Source organism: Platalea leucorodia (assembly GCF_965183815.1).
Source record: "Platalea leucorodia genome assembly, chromosome: 6".
Lineage (NCBI taxonomy): Eukaryota > Metazoa > Chordata > Aves > Pelecaniformes > Threskiornithidae > Platalea > Platalea leucorodia.
In genome coordinates, this window is record NC_138828.1 from 3,685,001 (window position 1) to 3,707,236 (window position 22,236).

The 22,236-nt window shown below is 44.5% G+C and overlaps 1 protein-coding gene across 1 annotated transcript in view; it reads left to right on the forward strand.

Annotated features, from left to right (window-relative positions):
• The window catches only part of ANK2 (ankyrin 2), a gene marked incomplete at its 5' end in the record, with an annotated part of 252,201 nt that overhangs the window by 134,820 nt on the left and 95,145 nt on the right, over positions 1 to 22,236 (forward strand). Inside the window, 8 exons of the mRNA XM_082314755.1 lie at positions 7,833 to 7,931; positions 10,048 to 10,245; positions 13,101 to 13,199; positions 13,371 to 13,469; positions 15,957 to 16,055; positions 17,244 to 17,441; positions 19,385 to 19,483; positions 20,052 to 20,150. Of these exons, the coding sequence (XP_082170881.1) occupies positions 7,833 to 7,931; positions 10,048 to 10,245; positions 13,101 to 13,199; positions 13,371 to 13,469; positions 15,957 to 16,055; positions 17,244 to 17,441; positions 19,385 to 19,483; positions 20,052 to 20,150 (990 nt within the window). The remainder of the gene's footprint in view (positions 1 to 7,832; positions 7,932 to 10,047; positions 10,246 to 13,100; positions 13,200 to 13,370; positions 13,470 to 15,956; positions 16,056 to 17,243; positions 17,442 to 19,384; positions 19,484 to 20,051; positions 20,151 to 22,236) is intronic.

Genomic DNA, 22,236 nt, shown 5'->3' on the forward strand with positions numbered 1-22,236 from the left:
AGTGTCTGGACTCAGCTAAGCCTTTCGGTCCCCTAAGTGTCTGTGCCAGTCATAGTACGCAGCCTGAAAGCTGCTGTAGTGGGCTGGCGGTCGCTTTTTATTGACGAGACAATACCGGGAACAAGTAACCTGCTCTGTGCCAGCAGCCGCTCACCTCTTCCCCAGCCGAACCACAGCGAACTGGGTGACTCACTGGCTTCCACCTCCCAGTTGTCTTGTTGAAATGCCACACCGATACTGTGCTCTTTATTTTGGGGTGATTTTGCAGTCCTTCAGGACAAAAGAAAAGCCCGTCAATTGATATGGGTAGGGTTAATTATTTCAAATGGGATTTTGGAGTCACCTAGGAAAACGTGATCATTTACGCAAACTGAACTGCACAGGGCTCGTTCTTGAAAGCTGCTGGTTTTTAAGCACTGATCTGCAAAATTATATCTCCAAGTAATAGAGGCTGTTTTAGAACACAGAGTTTAGAGCAGGACATACCTTTAATAAGGTAGAAAGGCAGAGGAAGGTGGAGGATACTGCAGTCAGCCACCCTTGTGGTTGATTCAATCTCTGCCATTACTTTGATATTAATTACATCAACCATTTGTAGCTTCATAAGCTAGGAAGGCAATCGTGATTTTCCTGTAGCTCTATATGTGATTATGATTTTGATTTCTGATTATTTATGAAATGATGTCTCTCTTGTTCTTTTTTTCTTTTTTCTTTTTTTTTTTTTTTTTTTTTTTAAACTACTGATGATGAAAAATGCTGCCTCTCATGAAGGTGTGCAGTAAATCATCCCTGGTTAATTTTTTCACAATAAGTGCCTAAAATCTCATGGTAAAGAGGCATGAAATGGTAATAATACGCTGCAGCCAGGGTATTCCACACACTCATAAGCACAGTAGTCAGACAGAAATGGTCCATTTGGCCTGTGGAATGAGAGCGTTGAATTCACCTATTTGCTGGTCAGTATTTAGATACTTGTTTTAGACAAGTTGGCACAGAAGATTGTAAAGGGCGTCTTGGATTTTAAGAGGTCAAGGTGTATTCCCTTCCCCGCTCACCCGCAAAGATTGATGTGCAGTTGTGAATGAAACGGAAAGAACAGGACTTTGCCCAACGTAGGTGGAAGGTGCTAATTTTAGAGTCTTCTCATTGTCTGGGCTTCCTGCCCTTTTATCAGCTGCTACATTAGCTCAAAAATTGCCAGCACGAAGATACCAGTGAAAATCCATAAAGGTACCCTAAAGCGCACATACCCCCGTCTGCACAGGCTCAGCAGCTTCCTCTTGCTTTCATCTTCGGCCTTCTCCCCGCTCAAAGGCACACGGTGGCGGTCGGCTGCCTGTTCTTCACAGTGGGGAAGATTCCAGAGCTTTGGTTTTTGCTGTCAGCGTCTCTGTGGCGTGATCTTGCCTTCATGCCAGCTGTTTATATCGTCTCGGTGTCTTTTTCTTTTCCCTTTGCTTTGTCCGCATGCCTTGTGTGCTTTGCTATGGCCGTGAGTATGTAGGGCATGGAAGAGGTAGGTTGTGTGTTGCATGCCGTGCATACGTGTGTTTTGTGCTTTAAAGGACAGACTTCCGCCTCCTCCACCTCGGTACTAACGTGCTTGCCTTCCCATACTCGCCTTTTCATTTCTCCTGAGGAACACCTGCATTCTTCCAGTAGGTCAGATTCACTGAAAACAGGGGAATTAAATGTACTAGGGTATTTCATTGCTGGATAGCTTGGGCTTTTATTCTTGGTCTCCATACCGCATCAAAACAAGCTCTTTGGTTAAAAAAGTACTCATTGCTTTCATTCAGCTTATTTTTAACTTGCCTTATTACATGACATCTGATGATGCATAAATTAAGATGCAAAAACTTATTTTAACCTATTTTTACATGAGCCTCAGTGCTTTAATTTTGCAGAGTTAATCTGTGAAATCTTTTTGTGTTTGAAAATGTTCCATTGGAATGATCCATTAGGAGCCCCTGTATTGTCTAAAACAAAAATTAAAATGTACGTTCTTCAAAGGGAGTAAATTATGCATGTGTCCTGCTGTTCCACAGTTAACGTTGCATGTCAGAGGAAAGCCCTGCTTACTGCAGGAATTACATGTTTTTATTTTCTATACATTTCATAATGTATTTGCTGAAATTTTATGGCATTTCTCACTAGAGTATAAAGATGCGGAGCTGCTAATAAATCTGCTTGCTGCACTTATATATTTTAAAATAATATTTTGCTTAAATTTTTGGGCAAGTTTTACCATTTTTCTCAGCTAACTACTAAATAAGTTTTTAAAATCTGAAGTTTAATTTCTCTTTTATATTGTATCTAAAGCAAAAATGTAAACTCCATTCCCAATGATATTAATAGGATACTTTTATTAGTACTATCTGTTATATCTACGTTTATGCTACTTCGATTTACACGCAAGCCCTATCTGGAGTTTTGTTTGCTTAGTAATTAACGAGTAAAATTTCTTTTGCTAAAACATTTCATATTTAAAATCTTAGTCAAACCTATATTCTCCACAAGTTTCCCTGAAAAAGAACTTCAGTGACATATGTTTGTTTAAAATTGTAAAATTTAGCTAAACTTCTGACCTGTGCAGCTTACGATGGTAGAGCGGTGGAGCCGGGTTTCAGAAGGAATTGTGCAGCTGGTGGCTAGGAATCAGCGTGCAGAAACTTGTCCTCTAAAAGACGGTGGAAGAGTTCAATTTACGATGAAATTGATGTCACGTGGTCAAGAGTAACATGGCAATTATCAGTCCTCGCGTTGGGAGAAGGAAAGCATTTACAGTCTTCCTGAAACATAGTAAGGATTATTACAGGGAGAATTATTTTAAGCATTTAAAAGCAGAGCAATTTCAGGATGGCCGAAATATATATATTTCTATTAAATAAAAACATATTCTGATATAATGGAATAGGAACAGTAAGGATATGTGGGATATTGAAATGTTACTGCCTATTAAAGGGTTTTAGGAGTGTTCTTTATGAATGCAGTTTTTGTAATATCTCTATTTTTATCATCTCTCTATATAAATTGTATAGGAAAAAAAGAACAAGAATGTGAGGCTTTTTTAGGTGTTTTATGCTTTTTTACTTTTAAAATACGGTGTTAATTCACAGGCCTTTGTCACCTCACTGGTATTTCCATTTCGGTGGGACTACGCAAACACCCTGAGAAGGAGGGGAGGAACACGTTCACTTCTCTCAGATGCTGAAGTTGTCACATATTTTGTCTTCTTTCTGTTGAATCTTGCCAACACTGAAATTAAATTTTTCTTGCTCTGGGACTTTTCTTTAGACTCCTCTTTGCAGGCTCTTGTCCAGAATATTTACAGTTGGAAAAAAAAAAAATCCCTGGAATGAAACAGAGCATCTAGTCTTGGAATGGAAAGCTTATTGTGTGGGAAAGTAAACATGTTGTGTGCCTGGAGCGTGGCAGCTGGAGCTGGAGAGGGGAGTAGACGTGATAATGGTGGGGAGAACGTCTGGTATGCCATTTGGGTTGGAGAAGGGCCACAGAAAAGAAAGGAGGCTCAGCTGGAGCTGAAAGAAGTGGAAGGTCGGTCAGAGAGATGTACGATACCAATGGGAAAAGAAAAGGAAGGAAGCTGGGGGGGTCTGGAACTCGGATTGTTTTGTTTTGTTTTGTTTTGGGTTGAGTTGGGTTTTTTGTGGTGAATGTGCTTCAGACACCCCTTAACGCTCGTTCTGGGAACCTAGGGAGATTTATTTGTAATAACGTCTCCGTTTGTATAGATGCATCCTGGCAGAAGGGCACGGCTCTCTGCTGTTTCCACATGGGAGCGGGTTTCCAGCCATAAAGCCATCGTAGCAGGATCCTAGCCCTGTCCTGGCACTCTGCTGTGTTTACAGGGTTGTTTTCCTGCAGTAATGCTGCTGCGACATTTTCTCCTGCTCTTCACGCATGCACAGAGCACTAATAATTCATCGGCAGTTTTTGCCATTCCTAAAGCCATGTCAGATTATAAATATCTAATCACAATGCAGACATTTGCTATAAAAAATTCAGCAGATGCATATAATGTTTACAAGGGAGCGGGAAGGGACGTTGTACAGATTATCTATAGATAGTGATGGTTATTTAGAATTATTTCGGTTAATATCTTATTACTCAAGCACATGCATGGTATATTTTTTGCTGTATTTTTGAAATTTGTAATTTGAATGGCAGACCTGGAGGAATACTTTAGAGAGTGTCTAATTATGCCAAGACTCTGAGAGCTCAGAGCAAGAGGGAGACTTGCCTTGTTCATTTTTAAAGAGATGAGGTTTAGTAGTAATGAGAAATGAACCAATGAAAAGGCCTTTACGTGTTGAGAAAATTTAGACAATTTTGCTTGTCTAACAGAATACTAAAATTTTATTTCACCCTTATAAAAATGAGAATATGCAGCTGCAGTTTAGAAGGATTCTTTGCTAATTTGGCCTTTGCTGTTCATGTGCTGTCATCAGTCTTCGTTCCAGTGAGCACTGAACGTGCACAACTGTCCTGTTAAGATGCTGCCCATATCATTTCCCATTAAGAGTCTCTCGTAAGCACAGCTTCTTTCTCTTCCAGTCTCCCTGGTAAGCTGAAGTAAAGCATTTTAATCACTGTGAAACAACCCAATAATTTATCTTCCTGAGCCCTGCAGTTAGGAGTCATGCACAGAATTCAGAATTAATTTTGCAGGTTAAAAAATGACGGGCGATTGATTTTCAAGAAAAAAAGGCAAAAGTTTACCTTCTATTTTGAGAGCCATTTAAGAGGAAATTAGGAGTGATGGAATTCCATGGCTTCCATACATAGAGAGAGGATTGCAGTGTCATTTCTAACAGTGACCCCGCGGGTGGTTACGTTGCAAAGCGTGAGCTAGGAGAGTACCACGTACGGGGACAACCGAACCCCAGGTGCAGGACATCACCTGGAAGATGAAAACACTGAATTAGGGACTATTTGGGTTGAGGAGGTAAATAGCGGACTTCTTAAAATACAAAAGTGCTGAATTTCCTGGCATGGCGGCCTTTGTGCTTCTGGGATATCCATTATCTGTGCTTCAGAGTCTGCGTCTCCTCGACTCAGTGTTGTATGTCCCGTCAAATGATCTGTTTGATATTTTGGTCAGCATGCGTTCTTCAATTTACATGGTGTACCAGTTAGCAAGGGAACGATTAAAAAGGGACATGGGCAAACTCCTGCAATAGATTTCAGAGCGCTGAGGTTCATTGTGACTAGATAATGGTGCAGAAGAGGACTATTTAGGTACGGCAGTGTGTCTCGACGTTGGCTAATGTCAGTTTGTCCTGATTGTATTAGGTACTAATTCGTCTGCTACAGCAGCTCTCTCTTTGCAATTTCTTTCCCTCATCTAGGAAGAAAACATATAAGCAAAAATAGAACCTAAATTATTAAATATACAATAATTTTAAAATATACATGCTGTTTTCCCCAGGGCAGAAAGAGGGAAGAGAAGAGGGTTATGTGAGAAGGCTGCAAAGCACATTGCTTCATTCACCTGCTGGGAAGTGCACAGATAGTAAATGGTGATGCATTTATAAAAGCTGTGACAGGCCAGAATAGGATCAGTAGCAAATTTTTATCTCTACTTTTAGAGGGAAGTATAGATAAGAACAGAGGAGAAATCATGCTTTTTAATGATTTAGTTCTTTTTTGTTTGTTTTAGCTAGACTTTCTTGTGGAGTTGATGTCTGTCTGAGCTTGTATTTTTCTTCTTTTTTCTCCCTCTGGGGATTTGTCCTGTGGTTTGTTTTTTTTTTTCAAGGATTTACACAATTCTACCTTTCTTTTGCTGTTCTATTAAATAGAATAACATCAAAGTCACTATGCAGATAGGGAAAGTGAACCTTCCACATTGATTAAAAATGTAGAGCACAAAAGACCAGAAACTGGAAAAAAAAACCCAAATAAATACCTTTCCTAGAAATATGTTTGGGATATATTCTCACCTTAGTAATGCTAGTGGGAATCATGTGTATGAATCCTTCTGGCAGCGAGATGAAAATATACCTCAGTTGTGCGTATAAAAACTTGATTTAGGGGGCTCTGAAGTTTCAGCTCAGGAAAAACAAAACAAAACAAAACAAAAACCAAAAAAAAACCCCCAAAAAACAGATAAGCTAGTTACACCCAATTCCTTTACATTGACCCAATCTGCTGAACAGCCTTGAATTCCGTTTGCGGGTTTGATCTCGCATCTGCTGAATTTCATTGCAAAGCTTCCATGGGATTTAGGGACGCCTCTGCCTCTCAGATAGTGAGCGTCAAGGCACACCTAAGGCCTTCACACGTTTCTGAAAAATCTCTGGAAACAGTAGGTAAGGGAGAAAAATTCCTCCCTGCAGACTTCAGTTCCTCGCTGCGGTGGAGCTTTGTTGCACTGCTAACTCAGAAAGGTGCTCCGTGCTTTCGAACCGGAGGATGAGGGAGGCTCTACTTCTTGGAACGACTTTTTGTAGAGTATTACAGGGCTATGTTTGCATAGCCAAAACGGTGTTGCAACTGCAATGGCACTGGGCAGTCTAGAGTTACTTCTAGTACTAACATTTTAAAATTAAAAGTAAAAATATAGCGATGTAAACTTCCTCCAAACTCCAGCAAGGCAAACAATGTATCTGTGCGTGAAGCAGGGTCGCTAACTCGTACTTAAGGCCATGTTTTTGCATTTTTGCTACTTTTTTAACCTCTAAGTAATAAATCTATCTCAGACCACTATATTCATCTTTTAATCATGCTGTTACTGGATTCTTCCGAGAGCACCCTCGAATAATAGCATCTGCCTCACCTAAGATGAGCGGTGTGTCCCAAAGGGAGAAGACTTTGCTTGTGATTAAAAACTATGACCATTTCACCTCTGTAAACCTCTCTCTGTTGAATGAGTACTGATGACTTCTCTGAGTGCATGCTTGAACAATATTGAGGTTTAATGAGATGAAAACTCGTGTTTCTATATCTTACGCATTTTCTTTTTTCTGGCCTTCAGCACTAATATTCTTTTGCAACCATTTTTCTTGCCTCGTATTTCCTGTATTTTTCTGCATAAAGTCCAAACTGCAGCAGAATCACCTAGAATGCATTCTCCTATCTAAATGTTTCATTGACACATCTTGTGCTACCGCTGCTGTGATCGCTACTGAGTAGCCTGAGCAAGTCTTTTGGTATAGAGTGGTGTTCTGCAACCGGAAAAACATTGCGAAGTTGGTGGTCTCGCAGCAATGTTAGCAAAGAATTGTGAGCTCTTTGTTCACCTCTCAATCTCAGAAATGAAAGGGGTTGTTCCGTTTGCTTCTCTCTTTCTCTTTTTCTCTGTTTTAAAATCTTTCTCCTGCTGCCTTGTTTAAAAAAACAAACAAACAAACAACAAAAAACCAGCACACGAATAAATTCCAGAGTAAATTTTCTAGTATAAACATTTCTTGTTTCATCCCTGCATCAAAAGCAATCCAAAGGACAAGGGTTGATGAACGGAGCATCCTTGGCCCAGCACACATTATCTCGGGAGAGGCAATACAATCTCAAAGCCATGCAGAGGGGAAGGAGGGGGGAAGGCGACGCACGCTTGCGTTATCCTCTTTGATAAGAGCTTTCAGCACGCAATGGGCCTCCCCTCTGAAACGGTAACCCTAGAGTGTCCTTTACAGGTGCAAGGAAGAACAGGGATGAAACTTCATGTCGAGGAGCCCGCTTCAGTTAGGAGCCAAAAAAAGAGCTTTTTCCCAGGCTTGTGGGGCTGCATTCCTGGAAAGGTGTTCCTCAGAGCGCCGGGACGGACAGCTGGGGATGCGCTCATTTGTTTTCCCTCCTTTTGCTTTAAGGATGGACTCACCCCGCTCCACTGTGCCGCAAGAAGTGGACATGACCAAGTCGTGGAGCTGCTCCTGGAACGAGGTGCCCCACTGCTTGCGCGGACCAAGGTGTGTGTCTTACTAGGCTACGTTAACTGCTCTAGGTAACTTTCCACAGAATTTTCAATGTCGCGGAAAGGGTAAGGAAGAAGACAGGACCATTTCTGTTCTCCCAAAGGAAATGTACTAATGGGCAGAATGATCCAAAATCAGGTTTTCTTACATAATTAGGGACTATTCTTGCCAAATATATGAAACACTATACACTTCTTTGCCCCTCTCTATAATATCAGACTAGACACGATGTACGGTGCTACTGCAAGCACTTCACTTACGTTGCTTCCTAAGACCGTAGGACACAGAGACGGGAAAGCTGGGTCAGTCGCTCCCGAGAGATGATTCCTGGTGTATATTTTCTGATCCTTCATATAAGCTAAGTAGGACCTGTGACTTGCAGCTTCTCCTGATTGTTTTCATGGACTGTTTCAGACTCGGACGATGATTTCAGTGTGTTCTTACCGATTTCTGAAAAGCGCATGTCTAAGATTAATGTGTTTCCTACAAATGCTGTCCCTTTGGTCAAACTAATGAGAGAAGGGTACTTGTAGTATAAGAGCAAACCCCGCCGAGCAGCACTTCGCATCAGTAAATTTCAGAGTGCCTGACAAAGGCAGCTGGTAGCATTAGCTGGAAAACAGTGGAATAGAGTATTGCGATGATAGGCTTGAGGTCCCCTGGCAGAGCAGGAGGGCCAAACAATTTAAATACCAGTTTCAGCCCATTGCACTGTTTACTGGGCCCCAGTCCCTCAACCATGGCTCAGAACAAGGGCAATTAGTGTATTCTGACCCACAGTTATCCTTATTGGAGACTGAAGATTTTCTTTTGATAGTCCTCAGGAGGTTTTATCGCTGGGTTGCAAGCATATCAACTACATCAAATAAGGACGTGCTCAAGCTACGCATCCTCGATAGCACCAAGTAGTCCAGGTCATCTCCTTATGCAGGAGGGATCCACAGGGAGATGGGAATCGTAGGGAAAAGATCCTTTATAGTTTCACTGATTGCTCTGGTGGGAGAAGGTGGTTAGGTGAACCTCATCTGTCAACACCCTCACTTCACTGAGAGGCTCAGAAGAACAGGCCCTGCCGCGTGTATTGTGCGCGCTTCAGGCAGGATTCCCAGATGCTGCCATTCCAAGGCAGGTGTTGCCAGTCAGGACAAAATATCAGCGTTGCTGTGGCAGCATCTGGACGTCCCCGCTGTGCTGAGGACTGAGCAGAGCAGAACTGTCCGGTGAATAGTCCCCTCCTTGCAGGGGACAAATAAACAGACAGTTTGACCACACCAAGTCAGGTACCTGTTCAAGTCTATATGTTATAGTCTATCTTTAAACACGCAGTGCTTTTTAACTGCCTCATTGCACGTAAAATGAAATCAGATTTAAAAGCAACTTCCTTTTCTAACTTCCAGCTGAAACAGGTGGTTCCAAACTGGAGACAGACAAATATATAAATATTAAAACCATTTTTTTCTGAAAGCAACTTGTTATACATATTAATAGCAACAGTTCTCTTTCCTCTTAATTGTCAACCTTCCATGGACTTAGTTATTTACAAAAAGACCTATTAAAACCAGACAGACACTCCTGCTTCCACTGCCCTTCAAGTGTTACAGTTTGAACAAAAGGTCCAGCCGTGGTGGTGGCTGAAAGTACCATTTCCCAGAAGCTCAGGGGTCAGGTTTGCCGGTATAATTTGTTTTTTCATTGAACGCTTAAAGAAAAAACTATAGGTTCTTTAATAAATATAATGATGAGTAAGGAGGCGCTTTTCCTCTAATTACCATAGAACCTATGTCTTAGTGTTATGATGAGTATCCCCAGAACTGTCTTTTAAGTTCAAGATATGTTTTATTAAATCATAAGGCAAGACCCTTAGATTCTTTTGCTTTGGTTAAATTCTGATTTTAGTTAATCATATGATGTTCCTCGAAATTTGCCCGTATTTGCTGGAAGGGGAGGGTGGCTATAGCTTTTTTCAGTTTTTCTTCCAGTCCGTCGCTCAGGCGCGGCTCTGTTTCAGTGGCGGGGGAACTCCGCAAACTCGCGATGGCATCCTTCTAATATGTGCCACGATCTAAGTGAGAGTGACTAGAAGTTACTGCTCTGTTTTCTTTTGCCACAGAATGGACTCTCTCCCCTTCACATGGCGGCCCAGGGGGACCACGTGGAATGCGTCAAACACCTACTGCAGCACAAGGCGCCCGTGGATGACGTCACGCTGGATTACCTGACCGCCCTCCACGTGGCCGCACACTGTGGCCACTATCGCGTCACCAAACTCCTTCTGGACAAGAGAGCAAATCCCAATGCTCGCGCCCTGGTAAACCTGCCCCACCCGTGTCGTGTAACAAAGCTATCCAGGCCAGATGAGTAGCTCTTGCCAGTAAAGCTAAGTGAAAACTCTGTCAACAAACTCCAACAACCTTAAATAGTTGCAGTAATAACAGGTCTGGAAGCTCTACAGAGTTCCTAAAATCAGAGCCATTTCTAGCTGATGCTAACATATGCGTTGGTATTTTACTGAATTAATAGTTCGGTTCTCCGTACTATGTGATATGACACACAAATAATTTCTAAGTTTTCAACTGAACCAGTAAGTTAATTGGCATGGAGAAAATATATTAAAAAGCTACTATTTCTGCATTTATCAAATTATGAGATTCCCCTCTATTAGGTGCCACTTTTCTTCCTTTTCAAAAAACAGTTGTTCTGGTGCTTGCAGGAAAACAGGTATGATTCCTTTCACTCACTGATCAGACCGTTATCCCCTAACGGAGAGAAAAACATCCCATTCGGCTTCGGGAACATATAAAGCTTTCAAGAGTCTTCAATCTATCCAAACCCAGACAAGATTCCGGTTTTCTCTAAGGGAAGGGTCCCCATGAACTGTTAGCTGGATGGGAGTTAAGTACCAATATGTTACACTCAGGAGGGGGAAAGAAAGAGACCGTGAACACTTGAGATACTTCTGCACGGCAAGAAGTCTGCCACTGCCCGCTGTATTCAGTGCCCCCGCAGCACTTCCACCCCAGGCCGCTCTGACATCTTCCCCAGCTTCCTGCCTTCGATGCGACCCGGTGTTTTTCCGTGAAGGCTCCCCTTATCCCTTCCTTCCTCAGAACAGATATTTTGTTGATGCAATTTTCTTTTCCCCTCTCGTTTTTCTTGGCCTCTCTATACCCGCAAATCCCGTAACCCCTCTTGCTTCCTCTTCTCATGCTTTTCTTGTTTTGTCTTTCTCAGTATCGTGTTCACTTGGTTGATCTTTTTCGATGCTGTTTTCACCCTTCCTTGTTTTTCTTGCCAGTCTTCTGATTATCTTTAGCTGTACTTCCCACACATACACATTATATGCTAGCCCCCACATCTTCTTTCTTTCCTTCCATGACCAAAAATAAACCTTCTGTTCCTCCCCGAGAAACATCTGAAATGAAAGGAGAACACCCTCCGGCCTCTCTTCCCTCCAGACTGATTTTTTTTTTTCTCCTCTCTCTTGTTTCCTCTCCCATCAGGGACTTGTCGCCTCTGGCTTGTTTGTAGTATTTAATATATTAAATGATGCTCGTAATTTCTGTTAGAGATAGGTTTTTTCTGCCTTCTCCTCTCCCCCATCAAACTGTTCCTCACTGAAATAGAAGTAGCAAAATTCAATCAACTCAGGCAGTAAAATTACATAGAAAATATGGAAACTTCTGAAACGGTAAAACTCCCTATGAAGTATATTGAGAGATGTTGTGCGGGAGGTAAAATATCTAATGGTTTTGATTCCTTCTTTAGAAATTGGAGAAGGCTAATAGTAGTAATAATATTCAGCAGAGTCCTGCGATGGAATACATTTTACAAATAATTCATTTTCAGCTAGATTAAAAAAAAATAATTGCTAATGTTTGCAAAATGATTTGGGGATACAAGCACTATATGAGTTCTTAGCTTTTTCAGTTTGTAGATGCTTTAAAGCACCCTCAAATCGACTCGTAATTAACATTTCCCTTAACAGAAGCTGACTGTAAGCTGTCACGTGCCTCTTCCCACGAGCGCAGATTTCACTGATAAGTTCTGTTGACTGCTAGTTGATCGTTTAGCAACACTGATCCTTTCCGTTAGAAAATAGAGAAAGTTTTCAACGTTATCTAAAAACGTTACCTGTGCTTTTCACTAAAATGGTCACATACGGTGAATAATGTGTTTGCTTAGCTTTAGGCACACACTTAACCTGTATTAACATAAAAAAAGCTTGAAGTCAAAGCACGTATTACAGTATAGAGTACGAAGACATGCTTTGATTTGGGCCCCAGTCTTACCGAATAAGCATTCCCAAAGAAATGAGTATGTGCTGGTGGGAAGCACAACACTAAAACTGTTGTCTCACGATACAAAATGTGAGGTTGCGATCTTGGTTTAAGATGTTGCCTTCCCCACCCCCCTTTCGTTCCTGTCCCTGCCCCGTTTAACATTAATCCAGGTGAGGGCTGATACCTTGCTCGCCATGCTTTATGACTCCGCAGGGCAGGAATAAAGGAAGGGGGGCGAGAAATACTTCAAGAGTGAACACTTTGGATCCTGAAACCATGGCTGAAGTAGTGGTTATTTAAGATACCTCACAGAACGCACACACGCACGCAAACATGAATCTCATGTACTGTAGATTGATGCATAAATATAAAAACAGAGACACATAGATGCTTAGATTACAAGAGATTCTAAAAAGACAAAATAAGGTGGAATCTGGAAGAAGTACTTTGCTCTTTTCCCAGAGAGGTATAGAATATGCTTTATACTAACTGATTTCAAAGAGATCCCTGTCATTTCTTATATTTTCCTTGTGTTAGGTAATCTCGGGAACCACTTTAAGTCATCCTTACGTATACATGTGCGCAGCCTTCAGAACCACATACGTACATGCACGCACGCACACGCTCGCAAGTCAGAACGGGCATGTCTGTGTTTGCGTTTTGGAGGTGGAAGCCGAGTTTCTCTCCATTGCCTGAGAAGAAAGCAGCGGCGCTGCTTTGTTCTGCCACAGACTGCCGGGAGACGTCTGTAATTCGTAACCTGTTGTGCTTAAGGAACAATTGCTTCTGGTACTCTAACACTTCTGCTCCCAGCGTGCCAGCATGGAGCTGCGTGGAAAGTGTAGCTGCATGTTTTTAACTAACATGACTGTCTTTTGCACAGAATGGTTTTACTCCACTGCACATTGCCTGCAAGAAAAATCGCATCAAAGTCATGGAACTCCTGGTGAAATATGGGGCTTCAATCCAGGCTATAACAGAGGTAGAAAAACGTTTCATGTCCTGAAGAAACATTCCTTCTCTCTCTCCCTTTTTGCTTCCTTTTTTCCTCTCTCCTGTCATGCCTCACTTTCACCTATGTTTTATTTAAACGAAGAAGCCCCTTCCCTACGCCCGTGCAGAGGAGTAAAACTGCTCTTGCTTTGTTTCGCAGTCGGGCCTCACACCAATACACGTGGCTGCATTTATGGGCCACTTGAACATAGTCCTCCTTCTGCTGCAGAACGGAGCCTCTCCCGATGTCACTAACATTGTGAGTATGGCTTTGACTAGAATCATCTCCGCAGTACCGCCTCCGAAAAGGGTCTGGCCTACCGTGTAGCTCAACCAAAGGTCACGTTTTCATGATACTTTATGGCTTTCTTGCATTTTAGGAGAAATTCTTCTAGCACCTGTGGAGAAGAAGGGAAAATGGTGGTTGTACGTGCATTATGAGCCATCTGGGGTTTCGCATATTCTTCAACAATGCTCGAGTAGACAAAGTTTCCCTTAGAAACACGCAAAGCTCACCAAATACATCCCAAACTGGTTATAAGCCAAGTCACGGGGAAGGCTGTGTTTCCGTTCCGAAGGCTGAAATTTAAGTCCAAATGGCTCTAATTTCTGCTTGCAGAGCTTCACTGGCTGCCATGCAATTGGGTCATTCGTATAAAATGCTTAAAACAATTAAACACAAAGTAAAAATGTTAAACTCAAGATGTTCCTCTTACACAGGAAATCCCAGGAACTGGTGCGTTTCGAAAGAACATGCTTAAATCTAGAAAACGTGACCTTTGGGAGGTAACGCAAAATGCAGAACCTGACTTACCATAGAAATCAGTGTTTGTATACCAATAGCCTAGTTACCGAGAAGAATAACAATAAAAAGACCATGATAGTTTTCTGGGCTGTATTTCATAGATACCTTACTGTTCGGATTTGTCAGTATAAACAAATATTCAACTTATGACCACCTGCACTTTGAAAGCAGCTTTTTACCAGGAAATACTGTTACAGTTAGCTGCTCCCAACAACAAAACAACAACAACAGTTTAGTAATCTGGGTACGCTGGACTCATCAGTTTTTCTCGGTTAGAAAAATCTTATATGGAACCTAGTAAAAACGTTGAGCGCACTGAGGCGTTTGCTTGAATCATTAGAACAGACTTTTCTTGACAAAGTCTCTTATTGCTTCCATACTTTTTTATAGAAGCAATCTTTATATAAAAACTTTATGGATGATATGAAAGCCAACGAGACATTCTTGTGGAAGCAATTAAAAGTATGGCGTTACCGGACATTTGTGTGCAAAGTTTAACACTTTACAATTTATGTTACACAGGTGTCTTGGCTTTTACTTGGTAAGCTGAAGTTCCCTGTTGGATTACTAACTGTTTCCAAAAGCTAAACTGCTTTGCTAATTCAAGTACGAAAGGGTCTTTATAGAAATTCGATCTTTAGAGTGTGTGAAATGTAAACCTTATTCACGTTTTAAACAGCTCGTTCTTCAGGTAGTAAGGTTTATATAGATGAAATTCTCTATTAAGGTTTGTAGCTAGGGCTGTAGGATTTTGTTTGTTGCCCACTTACTAATCACAGCTGGTAATACACTGTTAATTTTAAAATGACAAGATAAATCAACTCCTGGTGAAGAGGGTTTGCTTTAATTAGAAGTTCATTATGGTAGGCAAGCTCAGGCTGCGTCTTTTCCTACATCTAGACGAAGGACAAAAGACGTGATTCCCGATTCTGCCGCGAACGATCATTTTGGCCATGGCAGTTTAACCTGGGGGTAAAAGCCTTACAACAGAATATACTCCAGCTCTAGAGTAAGGAGAAGGAGCGATTAACGCAAAGAAGTGATCAGTTCTGCTGTGTTGTCATAACATAACAGATAAATACAGAGCTCCTGGTCGCGGAACTGTCCTGGTGCCTCGCGTACCAGGTACCGAGGAGCTGCACAGGGACTGTTTTAGTCCACGTTAGGACAGCGCACTCAAAGAATGTTGGAGAGTGCCAAATAAAGCTAGAAACGCCATCGTCAAGGAATACTCAGTGTTCCTTTGCAAACCTGTGCAAAAAGTAAATGCTTTGAATGTATCATCCGTACTTCATTACCCTGATCTGAAATTCCACATCCCTCCAGTCAGCCTTCCAGAATTTCATATGCTCCTTCAAATTCCGTGGGCTACAAAAGGCTTGAAACAAGATTCATTCCATAGCCTGCAGACAGAGCCACGCTGCTGAGCACAGATTTTACACGTTTCATATGCTGGCTCAGTTGTGCGCAGCCATCGCAAGGCCTTTTAACGCTGCCAGCTCCGCACAGTGTGCAGGAAGAGACCATCTGGAAAAATATCCCCTTCCATCTTGAGGCTCGTGTGCCTCGCAATCCCTTGAGAGAGACAGGCTCAATATACTCTTATCTCCTGTGCAGCACACAAGCTGATGCACTGTTACGTAGAGAGCTGAGGAACGTATATGACCAGGGGAATCTATACGGCAGGATTTTCATTCTGACCCTCTGTAGTGAGATTACGTTTGCCGGGGATCACCGAGTTTGCGAACCAAAGCGTAGCCAGGCCCAGCCACACGTACGCGCGCACCCTTCTGAACCGCCTCTTCCTGGGTCTGAAGGCAGATCCTCCGCCGGCGGAAAGGCGGGTCTCTGCAGGAGCGGGCGTGGGTGGAATTCGCGCCGTCGGAGCTCCGTTTCTTCACGGAGGTTTAGGACACTGAAACGCTTTTTGCTTTTCTGCAGCGTGGAGAAACTGCGTTGCACATGGCGGCACGTGCCGGGCAGGTGGAAGTAGTTCGCTGCCTCCTGAGAAACGGGGCCCTGGTTGATGCCCGAGCCAGGGTAGGTGTTCTGCTTACGATTTTTTTTTTTTTTTTTGCTTTCTCTCACTGAAAAACATAGCTGAAGCAGGGGAGCTAGGGAGGAGCAATTGCATTTGTATTTGATCTGTTGATTCAATATTAAGCACACCTAAAAACAGTAACGTATTTATGGGTAGATCTTTCAAAGAGAATGTGTGTGGTGGTACGGTGAGCTGACCCTGCCGGCAGCTCAGCCCCGCTCAGTCATTTGCTTACTGCCCCTGCAGCAGGATGGGGGAGAGAACTGGAAGGGTGAAAGCCAGAAAATTTCTTGGGTTGAGATAAAGACAGTTTAATAGGTGAAGGAGAAAGGGGGGGGGGGGGGAAAGACCCCACAAAACCAACCTCCCCCCATCAAGTGATGCAAAGGCAATCACTCGCCACCTCCCACAAGCAGACCGATGCCTAGCCAGTCGCCGAGCAACGGCTCCTTTGGAAAAACTCACCCCCTAGCTTTATTGCTGAGCGTGACGTTATACGGTATGGATTCTCTCTTCGGTCAGTTCGGGCCAGCTCTCCTGGCTGTGTCCCCTCCCAGCCGCTTGCCCACCCCCAGCCTACTCCCTGGGGGGGCGGAGGGAGAAATGGAGAAAGCCTCGGCGCTGTGTGAGCACCCTTCAGCCATAGCTAAAACACTGGGGGGTTATCGACGCTGTGTTGCTCAGAAATCTAAAACAGCACCATACCGGCTGCTGTGATGGAAATTAGCTCCATCTCAGTAGACCCAGTACAACGTGCCTGACTCAGACCAGTGATAGCTGTTCTATCCGAGCAAGGAGCTGCACAGCCACGTCCTAAAACCAAACATCAGAGGCTCTGAGAGCAGTCAGTGCCAGATGTTGAAACCGAGGGGACTGCTTGTAAAGCTGCTGTAAAACAAATTAAGAACACAAAGGGGAGCAAGTGATGCCCACAGTGATGTGCGCTGTCTGCTTCATAAAAGGAAAAAATGATGTTTTTCTTCATAGTTCTCTCTGTTCTGATAAGACATTGCCGAAGCTCATTGCAAAAATTAACCCGCGAGCCCTCCGTTGCTGCCTTTTTTTGTACTATTACTTCCTATGATTTTTTGCAAGACACATGCATAGATAGATCTATTGGGATCAGCCAGAACGTTGTGTTCGGGTGGTTCTACCTGCGCTAATTACCTACTCGATTTGAGTTGTAGGAAGAACAGACTCCGCTGCACATTGCTTCTCGCTTGGGTAAAACGGAGATCGTCCAACTTCTGCTGCAGCACATGGCCCACCCTGATGCCGCAACAACTAATGGGTACACCCCACTGCACATCTCTGCCAGAGAGGGACAAGTTGACGTCGCGTCAGTTCTCCTAGAGGCAGGTGCCTCGCACTCCATGTCCACCAAAGTAAGACAAAATGCTTGACGTCTGTATTCCAGTAGCGCAGGCAGCGCACGCCCGTTCCACGAGGAGCGGACTTTCACACTGAGAACTTGGACTCGTTTGGGTCTTTTGTTGTGTTCTTTCTTAATCAACAGCCGTCTGATAGGCTGAAGTGACGTATCAGCAGTTAATCAGATTTTGACGTATTTTGCTGTCATCTAAAGTTGGGAGTTTGGTTCCCACTGGAGCCAAATGCAGATCACGATAAATACACGGTCCCAACAGGTTTAAAATCTACACAAAGTCCTTTTTTCTCTCTTTCCCATTGTGTCATGGGTAAGGCCTTTTTCAAAACAGAAAAGGGGATGACGACAACACTTTTTTTATAAACAGGCCTGCTTATTCTTCAGTACCTTGTTTATTTGAAGAGTAAAACAATTCTGGTCTGTGCTAGCTGAAAGGAATGGTCCTCAAACATACAAGTCAGCATCTGTCCAGCCGCATCTCATGCTGAATCTATTTTCCGTAGTTCTGTAAATGATGTGTCATGACACAACAGGCCATTTTGTCTGGGAAATAGTCTGCAGAACCATTATTGCTTTGTTAGCCAGAAATGTTTACCAATAGATTCCTAACAGAGTGCTGAACACGTAAGAAAACAGATAGCTGAAACAGAGTAGGATTATGTGCCAAGATGCCTTTTCCAAATTTATCGTGTGTGATTAAGTGAGAATCACTTAATTCTCACTATTGTTTTAGGTCTTGAAAAAGTACCCCTGATTTTACAGCTGGAGCTTCAAGCATATTTTTGAACAACAGGGTGTCTTCCGGGGTTTAGAAGACTAAACCAGCAATTTTCAAATTATGATCCACGGATTACTGGGAATGCTTGCTGTTCTCCTTTTATCCAGCTGTTAAATCACATTAACGTGGCTAAAAATACACTAAATACTTTCCTAATTTCCCATATTGCTTTATGGCAATTGCTTTAGTGCTGCAGGAACATTCTAGAATTGTGAATAGAAGAAGATGTAGTCCTCTAGATAATCTCTCTACAAACCTGTGATTCATGAACTGGAAATGTTCGAGATTCCCTTATGTAAACTCTTTTTGAGGTGGGATTAATGGAACAAGATGATGATGATAAACATTACACGTCGCTTATGCAGCAGGCAAATAGGTCATTGTAGCGCCCTGGAATTACTGTCAGGGCAGCAGTGCAGTCTGCCACCTACCGTCTCGCATCCATGAGTCTTCCTTATCAACGTGCTTTTTTAAATGAAAAGAACAGGCAAAGAGCATGTTAGTTTGACATCGACCTCACGCCTGTGCTGTACTGACAAGCATTGTTAAAACAAATCCAAAAGGACTCTTTTTAAAAGACAAGGTTTTTAGTCTAGCCACAATGCGTTTCCAAAAGCACTGCCATTGAGTCAGGCATGACTTTTTTTAGCTGCAGTTCAGAGGCTGCAGCAGAACTTGGTGACTGTATAGATACATGAGTCCAAATATAAATCATTCTTCAAGAAACTCTAAAGGAGGAATAAGAAGTTCAGAGCTTTTCTCACTGAATTTAGTTGGTGTTTCATTGTTACTGGCAACAATTGATAGAGGAAATATTTCTAAAGCTGTCATCATGAGACTAAAAAGTGCAGCTGGTTTGGAGTAGAAATTTGAACAAGTGCCTTCATTGCCCACACACACAGTGTATGTTGCTAGCAGAGTCTGTATCAGATAAAATGTCTGCCAGCCTGACAGCACGTACATAGGGAAGAATAATAAAAGGGAAAGTATTGTCTTGTATTTCATGCTTCTCAAAGTGCTTTCAAGAGATGATGCTCTTTCTAGGTACGGCTAGTGACTCTGCCAGCTAGACTATAGGTTGAAGAAGACACAGTTCTTAAAAGAGAGCTGTCAGTGTGACCTTTAATGCAAACATCTGCTTTCTATCTCCTGGAATTTTTCAGAAGGGATTCACACCTTTGCATGTGGCGGCCAAATACGGGAGCCTGGAAGTGGCAAAACTTCTGCTGCAGCGTCGTGCCTCTCCCGATTCAGCTGGCAAGGTACTGATGAGAAAGAAAAAAAAAAAAAAGTCAGAAGCGTTTTGCATTCTTCCTTAGGAAAGAACTGTGTGAAACATGCACACGGAAGAAGGCTGGAGCTGCTTTCACATGGTGGCTTTGGCTTCGTTAGGGTCGCGTTCCCCCAAGGGTGATGGTTATGTGGAAACCGCGCTACCGAGCGTGCCCGGTTTGGGTCCCCAAACTGCGCTGCCTGCAGCTCTGAGGGCAGATATATTTCTGTGGCTCAGGAAGCGCCGGTTCCATTAAGCTGCCCAAACTGTGAAGATCCTGATGGATAAATGCGGGGGCGAGGCCCGGTTTCCCCCCATGCTGTGGGAATCGCTTAGCGTGGGCTCTGGGGAGACAGAAACCAGGCAAGCAGCTGCAGATTCACCCTTTCCCACCGCTTTTCCCTCACTAATGGCCGGCCGGCCGCCTGCGGCGGCCATGCCCTCCGCCCCTGCTCCCCCTCGCCCCGCATGGCGCCGGTCCCCTCACGCACTAACGGCTCGGTAACGCGGCCTCCTTCCCCTGCAACCGCAGCCTAACGCCATAACCGCCCTTACAGAACGGCCTCACTCCCCTCCATGTGGCGGCCCATTACGACAACCAGAAGGTGGCGTTGCTGCTGCTGGAGAAGGGCGCTTCGCCCCACTCGACCGCCAAGGTGAGCTCCCGCCGCCCGCCTGAGAGGAAGCCCCGCGGGGGGGGCGGCCCGGCTTCCCGCCTTTTCCACCCCGGCTGCCGGGCTGGGCGGGCGGCGCCTCAGGGCAGCTGAGAGGGCTTGCGGTGTGGGGAATGTCGGCTCGATATAAAGAAATAAAATAATCCCCAGGGTGCTGGGCGGTCAGAGGCTGGAACAGGGTGCCCGCAGGGGTTGTGGGGGCCGCGGAGGTGGTCACAGTGTGGCTAACTGAGTCGCTGAGGCGTGTGAGGTGCATAGAGCGGGAAGCTGGGTGAGCCCCTACCTAAGTTAGTGCATGCCTCTCTCAGACCTCCACTGAAAAAGAAGAAATACATATGTATACATGTATGTGTCTCTCTCAGCCCATTTTTACGTTTGTGAGCTTTCGTCATAGCTGGAAGTCATTTTAGTATTGTGTAATATTACAAACAATATGTATATTCTGACCACGCATACGGAGAGTTCACTCTGGGGTTAGAACATGATATCACTGTGTTAGGCAAAGGCTACTAAAAGGGGGAAATAATGAGCGAATTGGTGCTGATGTCATAGAATTATACAACAGAATCATAGAATCGTCCAGGTTGGAAAAGACCTTTGAGATCAGCAAGTCCAACCGTTAACCCAGCACTGCCCAGCCCGCCACTAAACCATGTCCCTCAGCACCACATCTCCCCGGCTTTTAAATATCTCCAGGGATGGGGACTCAGCCACTTCCCTGGGCAGCCTCTTCCAATGCCTGACTAACCTTTCGGTGAAGAAATTTTTCCTAATTTCCAAGCTAAACCTGCCCTGGCGAGGAGGGCTCCCCTCAGCCTCCCCTGCTCCAGGCTGAGCCCCCCCAGCTCCCCCAGCCTTGTGCTCCAGCCCCTGCCCCAGCCTCGCTGCCCGGCTCTGGCCACGCTCCAGCCCCTCCATGGCCGCCTTGGGGTGCGGGGCCCAGCGCTGAGCACGGGATTCGAGGGGCGGCCTCACCGGTGCCCAGCGCAGGGGACGCTCCCTGCCCCGGCCCTGCTGGCCACGCTGTTCCTGAGCCAAGCCCGGGTGCCGCTGGCCGCCTTGGCCACCTGGCTCACACTCAGCCGGCTGCCGACCGCCACCCCAGGCCCTTTCCCGCCGGGCAGCTCCCAGCCGCTCCTCCCCAGGCCTGCGGCGCTGCCTGGGGTTGCTGTGCCCCAGGGGCAGGACCTGGCCCTGAGCCTTGTTGGCCCTCACCCAGTTGGCCCGGGCCCACGGATCCGGCCTGGCCAGGGCCCTCTGCAGAGCCTCCCTGCCCTCCGGCAGATGAACGCTCCTGCCTAACTTGGTGTCATCTGCAAACTGACTGAGGGTGCGCTCAATCCCCTCATCCAGATCATTGATAGAGATATTAAAAAGGACTGGCCCCCATACTGCGCCCTGGAGAACACCACTAGTGACAGGCCACCAACTGGATTTGACTCCATTCACCACCACTCTTTGGGCCTGGCCATCAGCCAGTTTTTTATCCAGTGAAGAGTACGCCTGTCCAAGCCATGAGCAGCCAGTTTCTCCAGGAGAATGCTGTGGGAAGTGGTGTCAAAGGCTTTACTGAAGTCCAGGTAGACAACACCCACAGCCTTCCCCTCATCCACCCTCACCTTGCCATAGAGGAGATCAGGTTGGTCAAGCAGGACCTGCCTTTCATGAACCCGTGCTGACTGGGCCTGATCCCCTGGTTGTCCCGTACGCGCCGCCTGACGGCCCTCGGGGTGATCTGCTCCATGTCAGAGCATTCTGCCCCCTGTGAGGCTGCTGTTGTACGTGCTGCCAAAATACGCGGCCCGTCTGTTAAGTGATTGTGTCAGAACTGTTGTTTCCATTGTGGTGGGTGGAGAGCAGCAAAAGCTACTCTTTGTACATACTTTGGTAAAACTCCCTTTTAAAAAAAAAGCACAGACCAAGCAACCGAACACCTCTCGAGGGACTGTCTGCTGTAACCCAGAATTTTCCCCCACAGTGTGTTGTAAAGCAATTAAAGGTGGGAAGTTGTCTTATTGCCAGAAAGTACCATCAATGCCATTCTGCTTTGCTTAAATGGTTAATTTGA